This window comes from Vicia villosa, linkage group LG1, assembly GCF_029867415.1.
Source record: "Vicia villosa cultivar HV-30 ecotype Madison, WI linkage group LG1, Vvil1.0, whole genome shotgun sequence".
Lineage (NCBI taxonomy): Eukaryota > Viridiplantae > Streptophyta > Magnoliopsida > Fabales > Fabaceae > Vicia > Vicia villosa.
In genome coordinates this window covers 95,124,014-95,143,441 of record NC_081180.1, presented here as the reverse complement: position 1 = coordinate 95,143,441, position 19,428 = coordinate 95,124,014, and the positions used below count along the sequence as shown (strand labels likewise).

At 33.2% G+C, this 19,428-nt stretch overlaps 2 protein-coding genes across 2 annotated transcripts; one reads left to right on the top strand and one right to left on the bottom strand.

The window, feature by feature from the left end:
* Nucleotides 1–8,741: 8,741 nt before the first annotated feature.
* On the bottom strand, nucleotides 8,742–9,262 carry LOC131649621 (uncharacterized). The gene is made up of 2 exons (XM_058919376.1): nucleotides 9,115–9,262; nucleotides 8,742–8,971 (listed from the first exon to the last, which is right to left on the bottom strand). Exons 1-2 carry the CDS (start codon nucleotides 9,260–9,262, stop codon nucleotides 8,742–8,744), a joined length of 378 nt encoding a protein of 125 aa, XP_058775359.1.
* Nucleotides 9,263–13,011: 3,749 nt separating this feature from the next.
* LOC131643599 (F-box protein At5g52880) lies at nucleotides 13,012–18,296 on the top strand. The gene is made up of 6 exons (XM_058913858.1): nucleotides 13,012–13,304; nucleotides 13,545–13,699; nucleotides 15,929–16,016; nucleotides 16,219–16,379; nucleotides 16,693–16,838; nucleotides 18,081–18,296. The coding sequence occupies exons 1-6, from the start codon at nucleotides 13,120–13,122 to the stop codon at nucleotides 18,198–18,200; spliced, it is 855 nt and encodes a 284-aa protein (XP_058769841.1). The 5' UTR covers nucleotides 13,012–13,119; the 3' UTR covers nucleotides 18,201–18,296.
* Nucleotides 18,297–19,428: the final 1,132 nt, after the last annotated feature.

Below are 19,428 nucleotides of genomic sequence, written 5' to 3'. Positions count from 1 at the left end.
ATTATTTGAAGAGGAAAATTGGGATGAGATTGAAAGTTTTACAACGGCCTCTGAAACTAGTTTGAATATTGAAGAAGATTTGGATAGTGACTCTACTTTTGATATGGTTAAAAATTTAATCGAATCCATACTCGATGATGATGATGATGATGATGATGATTGTGATTATGATTATGATTATGATCATATCACTAATCAAAATTTGTCCCATGATAATATTTTAATAGCACACAATCTACCTTCTATGTTATTTGAAGAGGAAATTTTGGATGAGACTGAAAGTTTCACAACGGCCTCTGAAACTAGTTTGAATATTGAGGAAGATTTGGATAGTGACTCTACTTTTGATATGATTAAAAATTTAATCGAATCCATACTCGATGATGATGATTGTGATTATGATTATGAGTATGGTTATGATTATGATATTGATCATATCACTAATCAAAATTTGTCCCATGATGATAGTTTAATAGCACACAATCTATCTTCTATGTTATTTGAAGAGGAAATTTTGGATGAGATTGAAAGTTTCACAACGGCCTCTGAAACTAGTTTGAATATTGAAGAAGATTTGGATAGTGACTCTCCTTTTGATATGATTAAAATTTAATTGAATCCATACTTAATAATGATGATGATTGTGATTATGTTTATGATTATGATAAATCTATTATGGATGACATTAAAACCGGGATGGAGCAACATGGAGTTATAGTTTGTGAGTAGTGTCTTTCTTACTTAGGGTAAGAATTTAAATGCATATTATTTTATTTGAGTTATGTGCATGCATAATAGAAAATTTTAAATGGTGTTTTAGATACTAACTTTTTACTCTAAACATTTTAGATTCACGTGATGACAATGGCGACGGAGAATGAAATATTAACATGAAGTACTTGAAGATTTTAAAAGACTTTCGAACTACTTTAAGAAATATTGCAGTCAATGATTAAAAAAAAATCTTTTAATGACAGTTTATTTTTATTTGTTTTGGATAATATTTTTACATAAGACTATTTTTTTTATATTTGTGTTTAGACTTTGAATGGTTTTGTTTTGGTAGGTATACTTTATTTAGTTGAAGTGATTTTAAAAGAATTGGGTAAAAAGAAATAATATGTGGTTGATAAATGCTATAAGCAAATTTAAAAGAATTAATTTTGTTGGAATGCAATATTAAAATTACTTTTAATAAATATGAAGAACAACTACCCAATGAAAATATCGTGATGGAGAAAATTTTCAAATCCTTAGAGGAGTTACTTCAGTTTTCAAATATAAGTGGCTTATTTCATTCCATTTTATTCTATAGAATTTCTTTACCCACCTCCCTATTTTCTTGGTCACCTCCGGTGAAAAATCCAAGATATCCTTACTTCAGAAATGCATTTCTGAAACGCTTTTTTTTTCCTCAAAATTTGTCTTATTTCGGAAATACACTCGGAGATGCATTTCCGAAAACACTTTTTTTTGGGAGAGGGGTGTCTTCGAAGATGCATATCCGAAATATTACAAGGACCAAATTGGTCTTGGAATGTTTCGGATATACACTTCCGAAAGAATTTAATAATTATTAAAAAATTAAAATCAAGGTGAATCAATACAATTAATAGGTATAAAATCAAGGTGAATCAATAAAATCAAGGTGAATCAAAATTTCCTAAACAATTTTAAAGTTAAAAATTATTTTACTAACTTATATAAATCAAAAACATTTTAATTTCATAAGTAAATTTTGAATTATATAGAATTAAATATAAAATTTATTCATTAAATAAAATTAAGACAAAATCCTTTTTTAAATTTTTTTAAATTAAACAAAAAATTATAACTCATTTTTAATTATGAATCAGAATAGAAATATATAAACATATAATAATTATTAATTTTGTAAGTGAAATATATAAATATATAATATATAAATATATAATAATTATTATAAATTAAAACACTCATTTTTTTAATTTTTTTAATTATTATATAAATATATAAATATATTTATAATTAATATATAATTATTATTATATAAATATATAATAATTTTTATAAATATATAATAATTATTATATAAATATATAAATTAAAACACTCATTTTTTATTTTTTTTAAATATATAATAATTATTATAAATATATAAATATACAAATAAAAAATTATAACTCATTTTGTAAGTGAAATTATTTTAATTTTTTAATTAAAATTATTTTAAATTTTAAAATATGAATTAGAATAGAAATATATAATAATTATTATTCATAACTCATAAATTATATCAAAATATATAATTATTATTATTCATTACTCATCAATTATATCAAATTTATGATATATGAATTAATTAATATCCTAAAATTAATTTTTGGGATTTTTAAATTTTTTTTTGTTTTTTCGGAGATGCATCTCCGAATTAATCAAAATCTCAATTTTTGGTATTTTTTCGAAAATGCACTTCCGAAGTCTGGAAAAATTTAGAAAAAAAATTTTCGGAAATGCATTTTCGAAGCAGGGGTAAAGTGGGGTTTTCGCTATAGGGAGGTGGGTAAAGAAATTTTCTTATTCTATACCACTAAGGCTCTGTTTGGTAAGACATGTTTTCGAGCTTATAGCTTATGTCTTATGTCTTATAAGCTCATTTGATAATTTAAACCCGTTTGGTAACGGTCTTTTCATTACGAACTTATAGCTTATTTTACTAGCTTATAGCTTATTTTTCAGACGCTATTTTAAATAGCGTTTTAGCTTATGTCTTATAGCTTATTATATTTTCTTCCTTTTTTATCCTTATTATTTTAATTAAAATCCATTTTTAATCCTTATAATTTATTTTAATTTAAAATAAAATAATTATATATTAAATATCTTTTATGTCATTTTACATTTATAAGATAATTGAACCGCTAATTTGACCAAACACTTCAATAAGCTTATAAGCTATCAGTCTCAACCATCCGCTATAAGCTATAAGTCAACAGTGATAAGCCATCAGTCATAAGCTATAAGCTCAGGGCCGTCTTTGAGGGTGTGCAAGGCGACCTACAGCACAGGGCCTCACACTTTTTCATGTTTAAGCTATGGCAAAAAGGGCCTCCAATAATATAATTCACTACTAATTTACGCTTGAATAGGGTCCTTAAAATTTTTTCACGATTCAACTGAAGATAACTTCAACTTCTTACACAGGGCCTCTCAAAAGTTTGAGACGGCTCTGTATAAGCTATCAGGTAACTTATCAGTCAACCACTATTTTTACCAAACAGACCCTAAGAAGGGACATTGCAGACACAGAGACTCTGTTTGGTAAGACATATTTTCGAGTTTATAACTTATGTCTTATGTCTTATAAGCTCATATGATAATTTAGACCCGTTTGGTAACGGTCTTTTCATCACGAGCTTATAGCTTATTTTACTAGCTTATAGCTTATTTTCCAGACGCTATTTCAAATAGCGTTTTAGCTTATGTCTTATAGCTTATTACTTTTTCTTCCTTTTTTATCCTTATTATTTCAATTAAAATCCATTTTTAACCCTTATAATTTATTTTAATTTAAAATAAAATAATTATATATTAAATATCTTTTATGTCATTTTACATTTATAAGTTAATTGAATCGCTAATTTTACCAAACACTTCAATGAGCTTATAAGCTATCAGTCTCAACCATTCGCTATATGCTATAAGTCATCAGTCATCTGTTATCAGTCATAAGCTATAAGCTATTAACTGGCTTATCAGTCAACTGCTATTTTTACCAAACAGACCCAAAATAAGAGGCTGATTTTGTGTGCTTTAATTGCAGAGTCATTAGGCCCAAAATAAGAGGCTGATTTTGTGTGCTTTAATTGCAGACTCATTAAAACTCTTTTTCATTGAGCATATTCAATTTTCCCAAGTCATGATTCTGATTTTATATGTACTTGAAAGCCAGGCAGAGGGGCTCAACATTTATGGGGCCTCATAATTTTTTTACTATATATTAAATATATTAGATGATATGTTTTCATATATATTATTTTAGTTCAAAGTATTGAAAAGAATTTAAATCTAAGGTAGCGGCTAAGTAGTAGCATTGTAACATAGTCACGTATTCTTTCCTTGAAATCACACCCATTTTTTTTGTTTTATTTTACATGTTATTTATGAAAACAGTTTTCCATATATTATATATTTTCTTTCAAATACATATATTTGATTAATTCATTTTCTCTCATTATTATGATAATAAATGTGTGTCTATTCACCATTCGATCAAATAATATAATTATTGTTTCTGATTTTTGTTTATAAAATTGTAGATAATATTTTTTGAATTATAAATAAATATTTAAAGATCTATCTCAAAATTAACTCATATATTATATTTTTATAAAAATATATATTATCTTTCTAAAATTGTATTATTTTTTATAATAATATGTTTAAAAGTTAAAAAGTATTATTCTTTTTAATTAAATCATTACAACTACAATATTAAATTTAAATAAATTTTTAACAAAATCTTGTCTAACTTATCATTTGTAAAGATTTATAACATTTCTCACTGGCTTATCGTTTTTGTAAGAGTGACTATCAAAGTCTATATGTAAAGTTCATTCAAAATATGTATGTAAAAGATCAATCATATTTTTAACAATGTCTAAAAACTTTAAAGATCTCATATTTGTAAATCTATTTTTAATATGTAAAATGTAAGTATAAAATTTTTATAAATAGAAAAATTTTATTAAAAAATACAAAAATAATACTTATACATGTCAAATTCTAGTCGGAATATTTATTAGGGTAAATAGCTTTTTAGCCCCCTGTCATATGAGTGAGGTTTGAAAAATTCCCCGTAAAAAAAAAGTTGCATGGATTGCCTTAAATTTTTCAAAAAAAAAAAAATTAAACCTTAAGCAGGATACATCATCAAAAATGCTGATGTGACTTATTTTTTATTATTTTTAATTCAAACCAAATGCGACGTGTGTTTAATTTTTTTGAACATACCAAAATACCCTTTTTATTAGGGATAAGGCACATTTCAGTACTCTCATTTCAAACCCACTATTTGGTTTCTACACTGTGCGTGACACTCATCATCTCCTTCAACTTCAAAAGTGTTCTCTTGCAAGGATCGACGCACGTTTCTTCAAAAATGTATGATTTTTAGGGTCATTTGTGGAAATATCATTGAAGTAGCATTGTTAGATATTACATTGATAGCCGTGAATTTGCAGAAATGGGTTGTTTCAGTGTAATCTTTTATCATGGAGGAAACTTTGTGCATGAAAATCACACGTTTTACAGGAGAGTGAGTGAAACCATCGTTGAAGGTCAAGACTAAGTGGAGTTTCTTTGAAGCTGTCGGTTTGGTCAAAGACTGGGGTTATGATGGCTTTAGGCTTTGGAGGAAGATTCCACAAGTGGACGAAGGGTTTACTCATGTTGTTGATGATGCACAAGATGGACACATTGCCAATCACTGCATGTCTTGTAAAGTGGATGGACACATTTGGGTAAAACATGGGGTTCAAGACATTAGGACCAAGGTGTTGAACCCTGATGTTGAAATATTTAATGACTGCAGTGAAGATGACACTACTGATGATGATGACATAAGATTTGATGACAGTGAAGAAAAAAGAGCATGTGAAGTAGAAGATGAAACTTTAAGCGAGTGGAAGTAGAAATACCTGTTAGTGGAATAGGGTTAAGGTAAATGGTAAATCATTGAAGTTCAAGATGATGGCATCCAAGGATCCTAAGAAGATGTCACCCATAAAGAGGGGTACTAAGATGAATGCTATGGTTCCAAAATTTGTATTGGGAAATTCTTCAAGGAGGAACGTAAATAACTTTGGAAAGAGTAAGGTTGATTATGATAGTGAAGAGATGGATAATTCAGACCCTGATGAAAGTGAGAAGGATGAGATACCCCTCAAGCCAAAGTATGAGAAATTCAGAGGTGAGCTTCTCAACAAGGACTTCCAATTCAAATTAGGTATGGAATTCAAATCTCTGGCTAAATTTAAGGATGAAATTAGGGAGTGATCTGTGTTAAATGGAAGAGAGATAACATTTCTTAAGAATGAGGGCAATTGGTTAGGTTAGTGTGTAAGAAGGGTAATTGTGGTTTTTTTATCCTTGTGTAGTAAAGTGGGGGACATAGAAACTTATCAAATAAAAACTTTGGTGGGGACACACACATGTGCAAGGGTATTAAATAACAGATCTGCTAATGCCAAATGGGTATCTAAACTAGTTGTTGAAAAGAGGAAGTCACAAGGTAAAGTTAAAGTTTCAGAAATCATGTCTGAACTGCGCCAAAAATACTCAGTTGGCATAACCCTGGGTAAGGCTTGGAGAGCTAAATCAATGGCAGAGCAAATCATTGAAGGGGATGCAAAGGAGCAATACAACATGTTGTGGAGTTATGCAGCTGAGCTAAAGAAGCATTGTGTTGGTAATACTGTCAAGATTAACACTTTGAAGCCATTGTCAACCATACAACCAAGATTTGAAAGGTTTTATGTTTGCTTTGATGGTTGTAAAAAGGGATTTACTAAGGCATGTAGACCCTTTATTGGAGTAGATGGGTGCCACCTTAAGATCCAATATGGAGGACAGTTACTAGTAGCTATTGCAAAAGATCCAAATGACCAACATTATCCTTTAGCTTTTGGTGTAGTTGAGACTGAAACTAAGGACAACTGGAAATGGTTTATGCAGTTGCTCATGGAAGATATTGGTTTTGAAAGAAAATATGTTTTCATCTCAGATTAGTAGAAGGTATACAGATCTAGATATTTATGCAATTACTCGTTAGATATTTACGCAGTTACTCATTAGATATGTATGCAGTTACTCATTATATATGTATGCAGCTGGAAATGGTATTTTAATATCATTACATAATATATGTCAACTGTTTCCATTTCAGGGTCTTGTGAGTGTCTTTGAGGAGATGTTTGAGCATATTGAACATAGAATTTGCCTCATACATAATGTGCTTTGTTAACTATTTTTAACATTCTGGTTGTAATGTTATTTTGATGCGGCTACTAATGCTACTAATGTGTAAGGCCCATAATGTGTTATTTTGATTGTAATGTTATTTTGAAACATGCTATTTTGTTACCATTACTTATGTACCATTACTTGTTTTGGAACATGCTATTTTGAAACATGTTATTTTGTAAGGCACGTAATGAAACATGCTACTACTATATACCATTACTTATAGGCCCTTACTTATATAACAATCAGAACTCCAATGTAACAAACACTTATATGTAACAAACACAACCAACTTTATTAAACAACACAATTTAAACGTGATACAAGGTCAAACGTGATACAACCATTACAAGCTCAGAGTGTATTCACTACAACCTCAAAATGTTACATGACCACACAACTATTGCAACCTTACAGGACCACACAACTATTACAACCTATTTGTTACATGAACCAAGTAGAAATGAAAAGCATGTACAAACAACTATAACTATCGAAAAATTCATCTTCTTCCTTAAGCCCTCAACCTTTTTCTTCAAATCTTCCATGTTGTTGGTAAGATCTTTCTCTATTTTGCTCATTCGATCTACACCTTCTCCATGATAGTATGTTGGCTCTATTTCACCAAAAAACCCATGATCCCAATGGAATAAGTTGCAATCATCCTCTTTTCCCCAGAACATACACTTCCATGACTTTCTTCCAAGATTTTCCTACGATTTTGAAACAAACATTTTCATGTTCCTGTAATGGCCGCATTTAGGAATTCTGAAGTTGGTGCAAGAGCGCTGAACAGGAACAAGAAAGGAAAAATAACAAAGAAACGAAGACAAGGAAACGAGATGAAGATGGTTAGGGCATGAGAGTAGACACAAGAATTTTATCCCTAATAAAGAGGGTATTTTGGTATGTTCAAAAAAATTAAACACATGTGGCATGTGGCTTGAATTAAAAATAATAAAAAACGAAGCCACATCAGCATTTTTGATGATGTGTCATGCTTAAGGTTAAAATTAAAATTTTTTGGAAAAGTTAGGGGAATCCATGCAACTTTTTTTAAGGGGATTTTTCGAACATCGCCCATATGGAAGGGGGCGAAAAAGATATTTTCCCTATTTATTAATATATATTTTAGTTTATAATGTTTTTTATAATTTATCTTTGAAGTATTCTTTTTAAGATTTGAACGGGGCCTCCGAATTGTTTGAGTCGACCCTGTTGAAAGCATATTTATGTATTGTGTTATTTCAAAAATATGATGCAAATGCTTTGATGCAAAGCAATGGCTTAAATTTTAGAAGATATGTCTACTTAGTGTTCAAATGATTTGAAATACTAAGAAGAATCATCTAATGAAAATATTGAGATTGAGAAAATTTTCTATTTGGCTGAGAAGTCCCCAAGTTTACTGTCCTTTGACCTTAATGTAAGTTACTTACATTGAAATGTATGCCACCCCTTAATATAGTATATAACTTGGTATGTGACAGTCATGCATTTTTGGCTTTCTTTGGATTTTGGCACTGGGTACTGATATGACCCGGTTCACCGCAGTTGTAGCAAGTCAGAACAGTACTCTTACACTCAGCAATAAAGTGTCCTATCTTCCCGTACTTGAAACACTTTTGGCCAGAACTCTTGCACTCATTAGCACGATGACCCATCACTCTGCATTTGAAGCATCTCAAAGCAGCATGAGTGCCTATCTCACTTGCTTCTTTCCCACTTGCAGGATTTTGTTAAAAATTATGTTTTCCCTTATCAGCTGGAGGCCCATAAGGTTTACCACGGTTCTTGTTCCTACTCTTCTTCGTACTAACATTCTTGTGTTGAGCAGATCTGCCCTGACTATCCTCATTGTAGATCCTGCATTTGTTAACCAACACTGAAAACTGGAAAATCTCTTGATAACCAATGAACTGCTTGATTTTAGGACGTAAATCACTCTCAAACTTCACGCACTTTAACCCTTCAAATTCCACACCATTATAGAGGGGATAAAATTCTAACCAACTCTTAAAACTTAGCCGTATAGTTAGTCGCAATCATGTTTCCTTTCTTCACTTGAAGAACTCAATCTCTTTCTTACTACAAACATCAGCCGGAAAGTACTTCTCCAGAAACTCTTTCTTGAAGTTCTCCAAGTGATACTAGTACCTACCACTCCCAATCTCTTACGAGCATTATCCCACAAATACTCAGCCTCCTCATATAACTTTGGTGTCCCCAACAACACTTTATGCTCGTCACTGCAAACCATAACCCAGGAAAATGTTCTTAATGTTGTGAAGCCAACTCTAAGCACCCTTAGGATTGTACCTTCCCTTGATCGTAGGCGTATTTTTCCTCTAAAACTTACTCAGCCCACAAAATTCATCAACCGATCCCTACTGATTCTGCTGATCACATGTAAAGCCTTGTTCGCTTGTGCCATCACCTGAGCCACTGCTCTTAAATCATTAGCAATTGCCTAATCGTTTCTACCTCCACCCATTCTCTGCACACTAGTAAATAACTATTAGAAGAAACATGTATCGACAGTGTCCATATACATGTTGCATACTAGGGAACAAATAACATCACAAAGCCTAGCCGGATGGACCAACCACACTCTAATATCGACTATATAACACCCTAAAATCCGACTCTTTATTTATAAAAGATAATCAAATATTTCCTAAAGATAAGTTGTTAAACATACTCAACATGCATACTCTTTCAATTAAATCGGAAACTTGCAGCGGAACTCAACAAATAAAACATACTTTAAATTATCTCTTTAAAATAAAGTACTTGATTAAATGTAATTAATCCAAAACATCAACCTAAAAACATTAACGAAACAACCTATTAATGGGATAGTAATAGCATGTGTCGCTGGGGACGAAATTGTAGTTGGTGAGTGAATCATCAGAGCAAGAATATCGGTATCAACATAACTCTCCACCACTTGAATATAGGAGTCGATGTTATCTGCAAGATACAAGTCACACTCGTTACTAAAAAAGTGGTACCCCAGGTCCCTATTTTCACCAAAGAGTTCTTGCCTCTCTACATGATCGGGTGCACTAAGAAACACATTTGTTTCAATCTATTTCTTCTTTCACTATGAAGGAGACATTTCGTCAGGACTAAATCCTTCTTCATAGCAGAGCAATTGATACTAAGCACACATATCCTCTTTCATTTTCACCTCCTCAGAGGATATAGGACTTAGCCCGGTGTAGTAAGAAGAAAGAGACAGGTGGATGTGAATTATGTAACAGGTCTTCAAAAAACTGATCTTACAAGAGTGAGCACACTCTAGTGAGTCCGAAGACGAACATAAGGAAAAGTGAGCATTAGGAGTAACAGGTTTCACCAACATTTAAAACCCAAGAAAATTACCTCATTCGTTGGTAGAAGAGTCTAACCAAGGTACCTGAGGGGTAAATAAAGACCAATCCCTAATCTCGGACGTCATCTTGACAGGTGCGGACCACATTAAAGAGAGAGAAAAAGAGTTCTAAAGTAGGTTTCCAAGATTTATGCTCGGAACAGAGTTCAAACACCTTTATATCTCTAGGATGAAGTTGTGAGGTGGCAAATCGCAGGCGGTCCATCTCGACCACCTCGAAATTAAAAAGGGTATGCATAACCCAACCTGGTGAAGAGACATTCGTACAAAGGAACCGATCAACCTATAAAAGAGTTGCATATCCTCTCCGCCGAATCTATTAGAAAGACCAACCAATCTGAGGAGTTTTCGACCATAATGTCGGTATTGGTTATATCCTCGAAAGTGTTCAAAGTGGAAGGAGTACCTACCATTTAGGTGACCACCCAATGATATCTTTTGGCACTATGCGACTCAACTAACTGAAGTCCCCTTCAGGCGAGTTCATTAGCTTTAAAGTGATCATCGATACTGATCTAAGACACCGTATTAGAGTGCCATGACACTCTAAATGACGTGCAATTTCAGCAGCACTAGACTCACGACTATTCATATAGGCTGACAAAGTTACTGACACGTTCCTTCATTTGCTGGGTAACTTCCATCTCTGCGTCAGTCAAGACATGGGGGACATCGATTTCTCATACCCCCACTGGCCCTCCCTTAAAAAAGAGCCTCTCCAAGCACTCTTTATGTTTCCGAATTATCAATTAGAGAGGCGATATTTGGTTCAAAATTCCCATTGACAGAAGAGAGTAAATGCGATTCAGACTTCATTCCTCTTTTCAAAGAGGAAGAAGCTTTACCCTTCAAATCACTCTCTATGTTAATAAGTATATCACTCATCATAACAGGGAGACAATAAATACTTGAAGAAAAAAGCTTAAGTGGGAAGAAGGTACCTTGAAATGAAGGTCGAAGGTAGTGAAAGAAAAGAGAAGGCTGAAATTCGAAACTTTGAATATGTGACGACGGTTACTCCTCAAAATATGCTCCTAAAGAAGGGGGAAAGACTTAAGGGAAATATGTAAAATTTAATCCAATAAGTTGCAAATTTTTCCCCAAATTTCCTCTATCTGCATATAGGCAAAGACAATTGGGAAGGTCAGATTGAAAGTACGAAGCAAGTGCGGATCAACAGTCATATTTCATCTTGGGAACACAACTGAACTCAAGTGCACAGTAAGTAGTGTCACGTCACTCGCTACCTTTTCAGATTACATGTCATGAGAAATGCGGCGAAAGTTTCAATAATGGAGCTGCATTTAATGCTCATGTACCTCATCATGCTTTGGAAAAACCAAAGCAGTGCATGCTCATCGATGCATATACACTATTCCTGAAGGTTAGCCAAATGTGCTTAAAGTCTCCTCCGACATCTAGAGTATCCAACGAGTCTTGAGGGCAGCTGTTCTAGACCAGTCAAACACCCAATAAGATGAGACCTATTCATCTCACTCGGTTCAGTGAGCCCGAAGTATAAATAAAATTACAAGAGGTTTTCAGGTACACAATCTCTAATCTCCATTTTCACTATACTCTTTCTGAATCTTAAACTGGTTTGGGCGTTAGAGTACTAATTATGCAGGTTCGTCCCTCGTCGCCATAAAAGAAATTAGAACCATCGTTCAAAACCCCTATTAATGAACATCTTTCATTTCTAATTTCTATGAAGAATTAGATCATCCATTTTTTATTCTCATACAGAACACAAATATTATTATCATCTTCTTGATATGTGAATATTCATAGGTATTTATATTGCAAGCATTATATATATATATATATATATATATATATATATATATATATATAATTTCATTTTGAAGTTTAAAGTTTGACTTAAAATGTAATTTATTTTTTTAGTATAACTTAAGAGCTTGAATCCTCTCCTTCAACAATTTTTTCTCCAACTATCATGATAATAATCTAAAACAAAATACATAGTATCTTATATTTAATTATGCATACAAATATTATTAGCAATTTTATACCACACACGTCTATTTTTTTTCTTACTTTTAATGTTTAATTCTACTAATTGAATATTAATAATATTATCAATGTTTGAAAAACCAAACTGGAGAATAAACCGATAAAGTGTGCGCTTCACAGTTCAATTTGTTCAACCGATTAAACCGCGGTTGAATCGTATATTACATTTAAACTAGTAAATTAAAATAAAATAAATATTTTATTCAAAATGATTTATCCAACATCCACAAAAACTACATTATTTCTTATCCTTTTATTTTCATTAATATCATGTCTTTCAAATTTATTTTTTTTATCTTTCATCTATATAATTTTTTAATGGTTTGTTATAATCAATTTTTTAATCAAAATAAAAACATACAAATTAACTTTGATTTTTTGAACCATGTCAATTCTATGATTATTTTGCTTTTTTACCGTTAAAACAATTTTATCTCAATTTTGTAGACCTAAACATTTATTTGTCTAAACCGAACTAAATTAGACTACGGTTTAGGTGAATCGGTTCGACCGGATTGTTCGGATTTTAAAACATGGAATATTATTAGCGCAATAAAAAACAGATAGCTTATAATTTAACTAGTTTGGCCATAATCACAATTTCAAAACCAGAACCTTCTCTCTCTAATGTTTCTCAAAGAGATAAACGTTGTCGTTTGATCCTCTGCACAATTCGATTGAGAACAATGTCAACCCTATTAGAAAGGTACCAAAAACTTGCACTAACAGAATCTCTACCTATAACCTACAGATATCCAATTGCTTGCAAAGAACTAAGCTTTATTCTCAGAGAAGCTTTTCATCAATTCCCAAAGAATTTGCAAACCATCGTTTTCCAAGACACTCTCTCTGCCTTCCGTCTCATCCCACAGTACGTTCTTTCTCTTTCTCAATTCTCATCAATTTCATGTGATAATGAATGATTTATGCTTTTTATTTAGTATACTATAGATAAAAACCTAAAATGTGAATTATGTAATTTCTTAGGGGAATGTTCAAATGTGTCTAACTAATTTTAATCAATGTTAATTTGATACTAATTGAGCATCTAAGTTCAATTTTAGAGGATCACTTTGCCTCATTATTTTTTGTTGATGCTCTCTAATTCTAGAATGCAGACTGAGAATGCTGTTTCAGCAGTCCATTTACTCCTTCAAAGTGTTGAGGCGGCACTGCCGAAACAGAAGAAGAATATGGCTGTAACAGAATTTAAGCAAGCAATGGTTGCTCGGAAGAGGCGCGCTAAAGCTCACCAGGTAGAGGAAGGTCGGATTGTAGTTTTTTTTTTTTTTTGACGTTAACAAATTCAACTGCTTTCATTAATCAAATGGAAAGTAATACAAGGAGGAATTACATCAAACAGACAGCGTCGAGACCAAGAATTGGCCGCCTTGGCTAAAGTATGGGCAACCATATTCGCTTGACGCTTTATGAACTTAACCTCAAAGTTGGGAAAATCTAGAAGTAACGACTTAATAGAATTAATAATAGTGATAAATTCCGAACTACCCTTCGATTTGGAACCAAGAGCTTTGACCACCTGTTGGGAATCACTCTCAAAAATCATCGGAGCATTGTGAAACGTAGAACTAGCTTGGATCGCTTCCTTAAGAGCTAAGGCCTCCGCCTCTAGCACCGAGAAATTACACATATCCCACGCAGTACCTGCGGCAATAAAGTTACCATGATCGTTGCGAATACACCAACCACGATTCGTAGATCCGACACGCTGATTAAACGCGGCATCGACATTACATTTAAAACAACCAGAAGAAGGCCGATTCCACTGAACCAAATCTCCGTTATCTGACTGCGGTTCCCGAAAATTTTGGGCCAAAAACCACTCTTGCCACTTATGAAAAGCTAGCCAACCAAGTTTAGACGCATCTTCCTTCTCATTATGCCAAACGAAGTCATTCCTATTCTTCCACAAACCTTCCAACATAACCGCAACTCTTCCTGCGGTTTTCCTATCCTCCTTTTCACAAATATCAAGGATAAGAGACCTGATATCCTGAAAAATAATAAGACGAGGAGATATAATATCAGTAAGACCTGCCGATTGCCAACAAAATAAAGTTTCCGAACACCCAAAGAAAACATGCCAATCATCCTCATAGTTATTACCACAAAGCTGACAGGTAGTATTACACGGCACATGGTGCTGAACCAGACGGACCTTAGATGGAAATCACTGCAAATTCTCCACAAAAGATGTTTCACTCGTGCCGGAGCTATTATTTTCCAAAGACTACTCCAGTTAAGTCCCTCCCTAGCCAAATCAACTCTCTCCTGATGCTTCCGCCATATTCTATAACCTGACCGAACATTATAATTACCTTTAGCATCATCCTTCCAAACCATGCGGTCTTCCTTCACCTCCTCTGCTAATGGAACTTGTAAAATATCTCGAACCACTGAATAGTCAAACAAATCGCGTAAAACTCCCATATTCCATTGTTTGACATTAGGCAACAAAAGATCTTTAACGGTTAAAGTATACACACCTTGATTTTGAGGACCCATCAAGCAACCTTCTCTACTCCCCCGCAACCATTGTTCATTCATAACCCCTATATTCCTACCGTCGCCAATCCGCCACCTACAACCAAGCATAAGAACCTCTCTAGCCTTCCAAATACTCCGCCACACAAAACTCGGGTTGTAGCCCAACTTAGCATCGAATAAGTTAGACTTCGGAAAATACCTCGCTTTGAAGATTCTGGTCACTAAGGCACTCGGATTTGCCATGAGAAACCAACCTTGCTTAGCAACCATAGCCAAATTAAACGCTTTAAAATCCCTAAAGCCCAAGCCTCCCGCTCCTTTCGAGCAAGTCAATTTATCCCAAGCCTTCCAACTTATTCCTTTGTTATTAGATCCTCCTCCCCACCAAAAAGAGTTTAACATCTTCTCAATCTCATTAATAACCCCCTCCGGTAGGATAAAAATGCTCATGATATAAGTCGGAATTGCTTGAAGAACTGATTTGATCATAACTTCTTTACCTGCTCTGGATAAGGACCTCCCTTTCCAAGAATTGATACGATTCCAAATGCGATCCTTAATGAAAGAAAATATGGCCCTCTTGCTTCTCCCTATCATAGAAGGTAAACCCAAGTAAGTACCAGTCCCCAAAACATGTCGAACTCCCATAATATTGGCTAGATCCTCCTGCGCCGGCAAGCTCAAATTACGACTAAAGAAAACTTCCGATTTTGTCAAGTTAATCTCCTGACCAGCTGCACTTGCATATATATCAAGTAAACTCATTAGATGTCTAACTTCCGTAAGATTTGCCCTGCAAAACAGAAAACAATCGTCAGCAAAAAGTAGATGGGACACAATAGGTGCCCCTCTACATATTTGAACCCCATGAATGTTTCCACTAGCCACTGACCCTTTAATAAGGGTAGATAAGAATTGGATTTGTGTTGTTTTACTTAAGAAGGAAAATGAGCCGTGTCAAAGAATTACTTTTTTCTTGTATTTCAGGTTCATTCCAACTACCTCAAGATATTCTTGTACACATTTTCAGTTTTCTAGATATGCAATCTTTGGTCTCAGCGGGGATAGTCAACTGGTAATTCTGTCCTTTTATGCAAATTATTTATGTTTCATCAAAGTAATCGTTTTGGCCTACTTATATGTTCTTGAGCACGTGAAGTGGTGCAGCAGCTAATAGGGTATCTTTTATTTGCATCAGCTAGTACATTAAATTTGTCATGAATGTTAGATAAAATATAACAATATTGATTTGGTGGTGACTCAATATTTGTATTTAGGTCATGGAACATGGCTGCAAATGATAACCATCTATGGGAATCACAGTATTCTGTACTGTATAAACAGCCCCCTAAGAGACCGGATGATAAGCTTTTACATAAACCCCTCGATACTAGGGCGGTTACTGACTGGAAAGAGGCTGTTAAAGGAGCATACACTGGTAAGTCAAATGTTCCTTTCTTAGATGTCAAGAAATGATGTTTAACTTGGTTTTCTTTTCACAAATGCTTCAAGGAATCAAGATTTTTTTATTTTAAATGTTATTCATGCACATGGGGACTGGAAACAAAAGTTTATTCTTCATAAGATTCCAAACTACACCTTCAAAAACAGTCAGAAGAAGTGTTGAATTTCATTTAAGTTTTGTCAGTTCAACTTTTATGCTATTCTTCCCCTCATGCAGATGGAGAACATGTGCATACTTGCATATTTGTATTTTCTTTTCTCATCAGGATTAGTCTGTTTTGATATAGGAGCATTATCCAAGAAATTAACAACCAATAGAGGATATTGTGAACACTGCAAAGCTATAGTTTGGTTAAACAACTCAAAATGCGCCAATGTACACGGAGGAATGACGTCTGAAATTCATGATACCAAACCTGTAACGCCATTCCAGGTATATTTTGTTCTGTATTTAGCCATTTTGTATTAGGTTAGTTTATCATAGTTATTTCTTCTTGGAAGCTATGTTGTTAATCCCAGATAGCATCGCATAACACCAATCTCCTAAAATGCTATTGCGGAAAGCAGGATAGCCGCTATTGCAAAGACTATCAGTCTGAGGGCAAAGTAAACACTTGAAAATATATAAATACACAAAATTAACCAGACCATCATGCTTAATAACTAATGAACATAAACTACGGAACATAAACAGAGAAGAAGAAAATAACAGAACTGTAGTAAAAGTAGGACGATTTGTTTGTGAGAACATCACCTTCAAAAAAGTTTGAATTGACATTTATACCTGTATAATAAAGACGAAGATTTAAGAAAAAGGATTTGAGAAATTTCTCCTCGAAACCCTAATAGCAGACACGATAGCGGTTTGGGGCCGCAGTTTTGTTGCCGTTAGCGGCTGCAACAACCCCAATTGCAGATGGCGGCTCACAAGCCAAAATCATCGTGTCGAATCCTACCACGGCTACGCCATTTTGTTACTGACAACAAAGCTTATGAGGTGCAAGTATTGTAATAGTTTCTTAGCTGCATTCTGAATTCTACTTCATGTAAAACTAAACTATAATATGAATTTTGTTCCCCGGGATAATATTTGTAACAGATTCATGTGAGAACAAGCTATATTGTAAAGGAAGTTTTGAACTTAGTCTCTCAAAAATTGTCCATTAGTTTAATTTTGATGGGTATTAGAGCTTTTCAGTTGATTCCTGGCAAACTGTCCCTTTAGCAGTAACTATTTTTCTTTTTCCTCAAAATTGTTGAGTTCATACTTGGGAAAATGGAATTCATTGATACAGTTATTTGGAGAAAAAATCGACTTTTTTGGTGAACTCAATGTCTGCTCCTACCGGCTTTAGGAAACAGAACTTGGGTAGATTCTTTGCCTTCTATTGAGACTTTGGATGTATCTTTGGCCACTGGGGCTTCTTAATTAATCTATATGATGCTTGATATCAAAAAAAAAAAAATGTCTGCTCCTACCAAAGACAATCCTGTGTTTGGAAATGCTGAACACCTATCTGTACTGTAGTTTGCTAAGTTGTGAGGGATTAGCTTCTTCCGCAAAATTAAAACACACTTTTATTCCATATATCATGTTGATTTTCTTCTGCTGTTTTAAAACATAATTTACTGAAATAAATAGCTGATACTGACTGTAAAGGTTTTTTTAATTCAGGTTGTGGAATATCTTCTAGATGATTCTCTATCCATAGCATCTTCCTCGGACAGTGACAGTGATTCAGGAGGATCAGTTTCTAAGTTATGGGTATATCCCAAGCATTTAAGAAAATACTAGAATTTGTTTGGCTCATACTAATTGAATTTACTCTCAACTGTATTGAAGTGTATTGGACTATTGGTTTCTCAAACGGAAAAATAGAATTAAAAATCATTAGAGATTGTACTTTCAACTCGACTTGCTTTTGCAGTCAAAGGTTAAAATAGTTCACCAAACACATCATAATTCATAACCCCTTTGTTTACTAATAAAGTATGTTTAGAATCCTAAACAAAGGACCAAATATGCTCTTATATTTATTAAAAATTGTGAAATTCTTCCCTTGGTTCCTCACAGAAATTCATGGAATTTTTAAAAATACAGATTTTAGAATTTATTTAGCAAGTGTTTGAGTGTTGAGATTCTAGAATTTTACATTTTGCAAACCAACAAAATATTTTACTATCTCAAATTCAATTAAATAGTACTAACAACAACACATCATCATAAATTAAAATCATCAATTAAATATAAACAAGATCATGGAAGAGGCAAACTAGTTTCTTCATCGAATTTAATTATTTATGTCTTAATTTTGTCAAGTGTTTGAGACGAAGTAAACTTGAACAAATAGCATAAACTAAATTGACCACGATAGTGTTCCATTTGATTGATCCTACGTAACACGTAAACTAATTTGACCACGATAGTGTTCCACTTGATTGATCCTACATAACGATACCAACCAAATATTGAGAACTTGGTTCTTTATCATCGTTGTTTTGAAGTTGTCTGTAGATGAATTGAACTTGGTTCTTTATCATCGTTGTTTTGAAGTTGTCTGTAGGTGAATTAAACACACCCGTTTGTTCAGATAATTAACATTGACCACCCTTTTTTATCACAGTGGTTGATAAAATCATTCAGATATTCCACTTACAATGGTGACCAGTTTTAATGAGGAGTCAAAATGAGAATTTTTATTTTTATATGATAGAGGATTTGTATTTTTTAACATGGACTTTTTTCAGAATAGCATAGAGATGATTGGATATTAACCGTTAAAAATAATTACATGTAACTTATACACCCCACCAAGATCAGTTTGAGTGACACCTATAATAATCTTGGACCTAAACTTAGGAAATTTTGTAGAATGTAGGGGTTTGGTGAAGATGTCTTCTTTCTAAGATTCCCAGAAATATGCACAACAATAAGTTGCTTGTTCACAACCTTCTCCCTAACAAAAACACAGGTCAATCTCAATGTGATTAGAGCAAGTATGGAGAACTAGACTGTGTGTGAT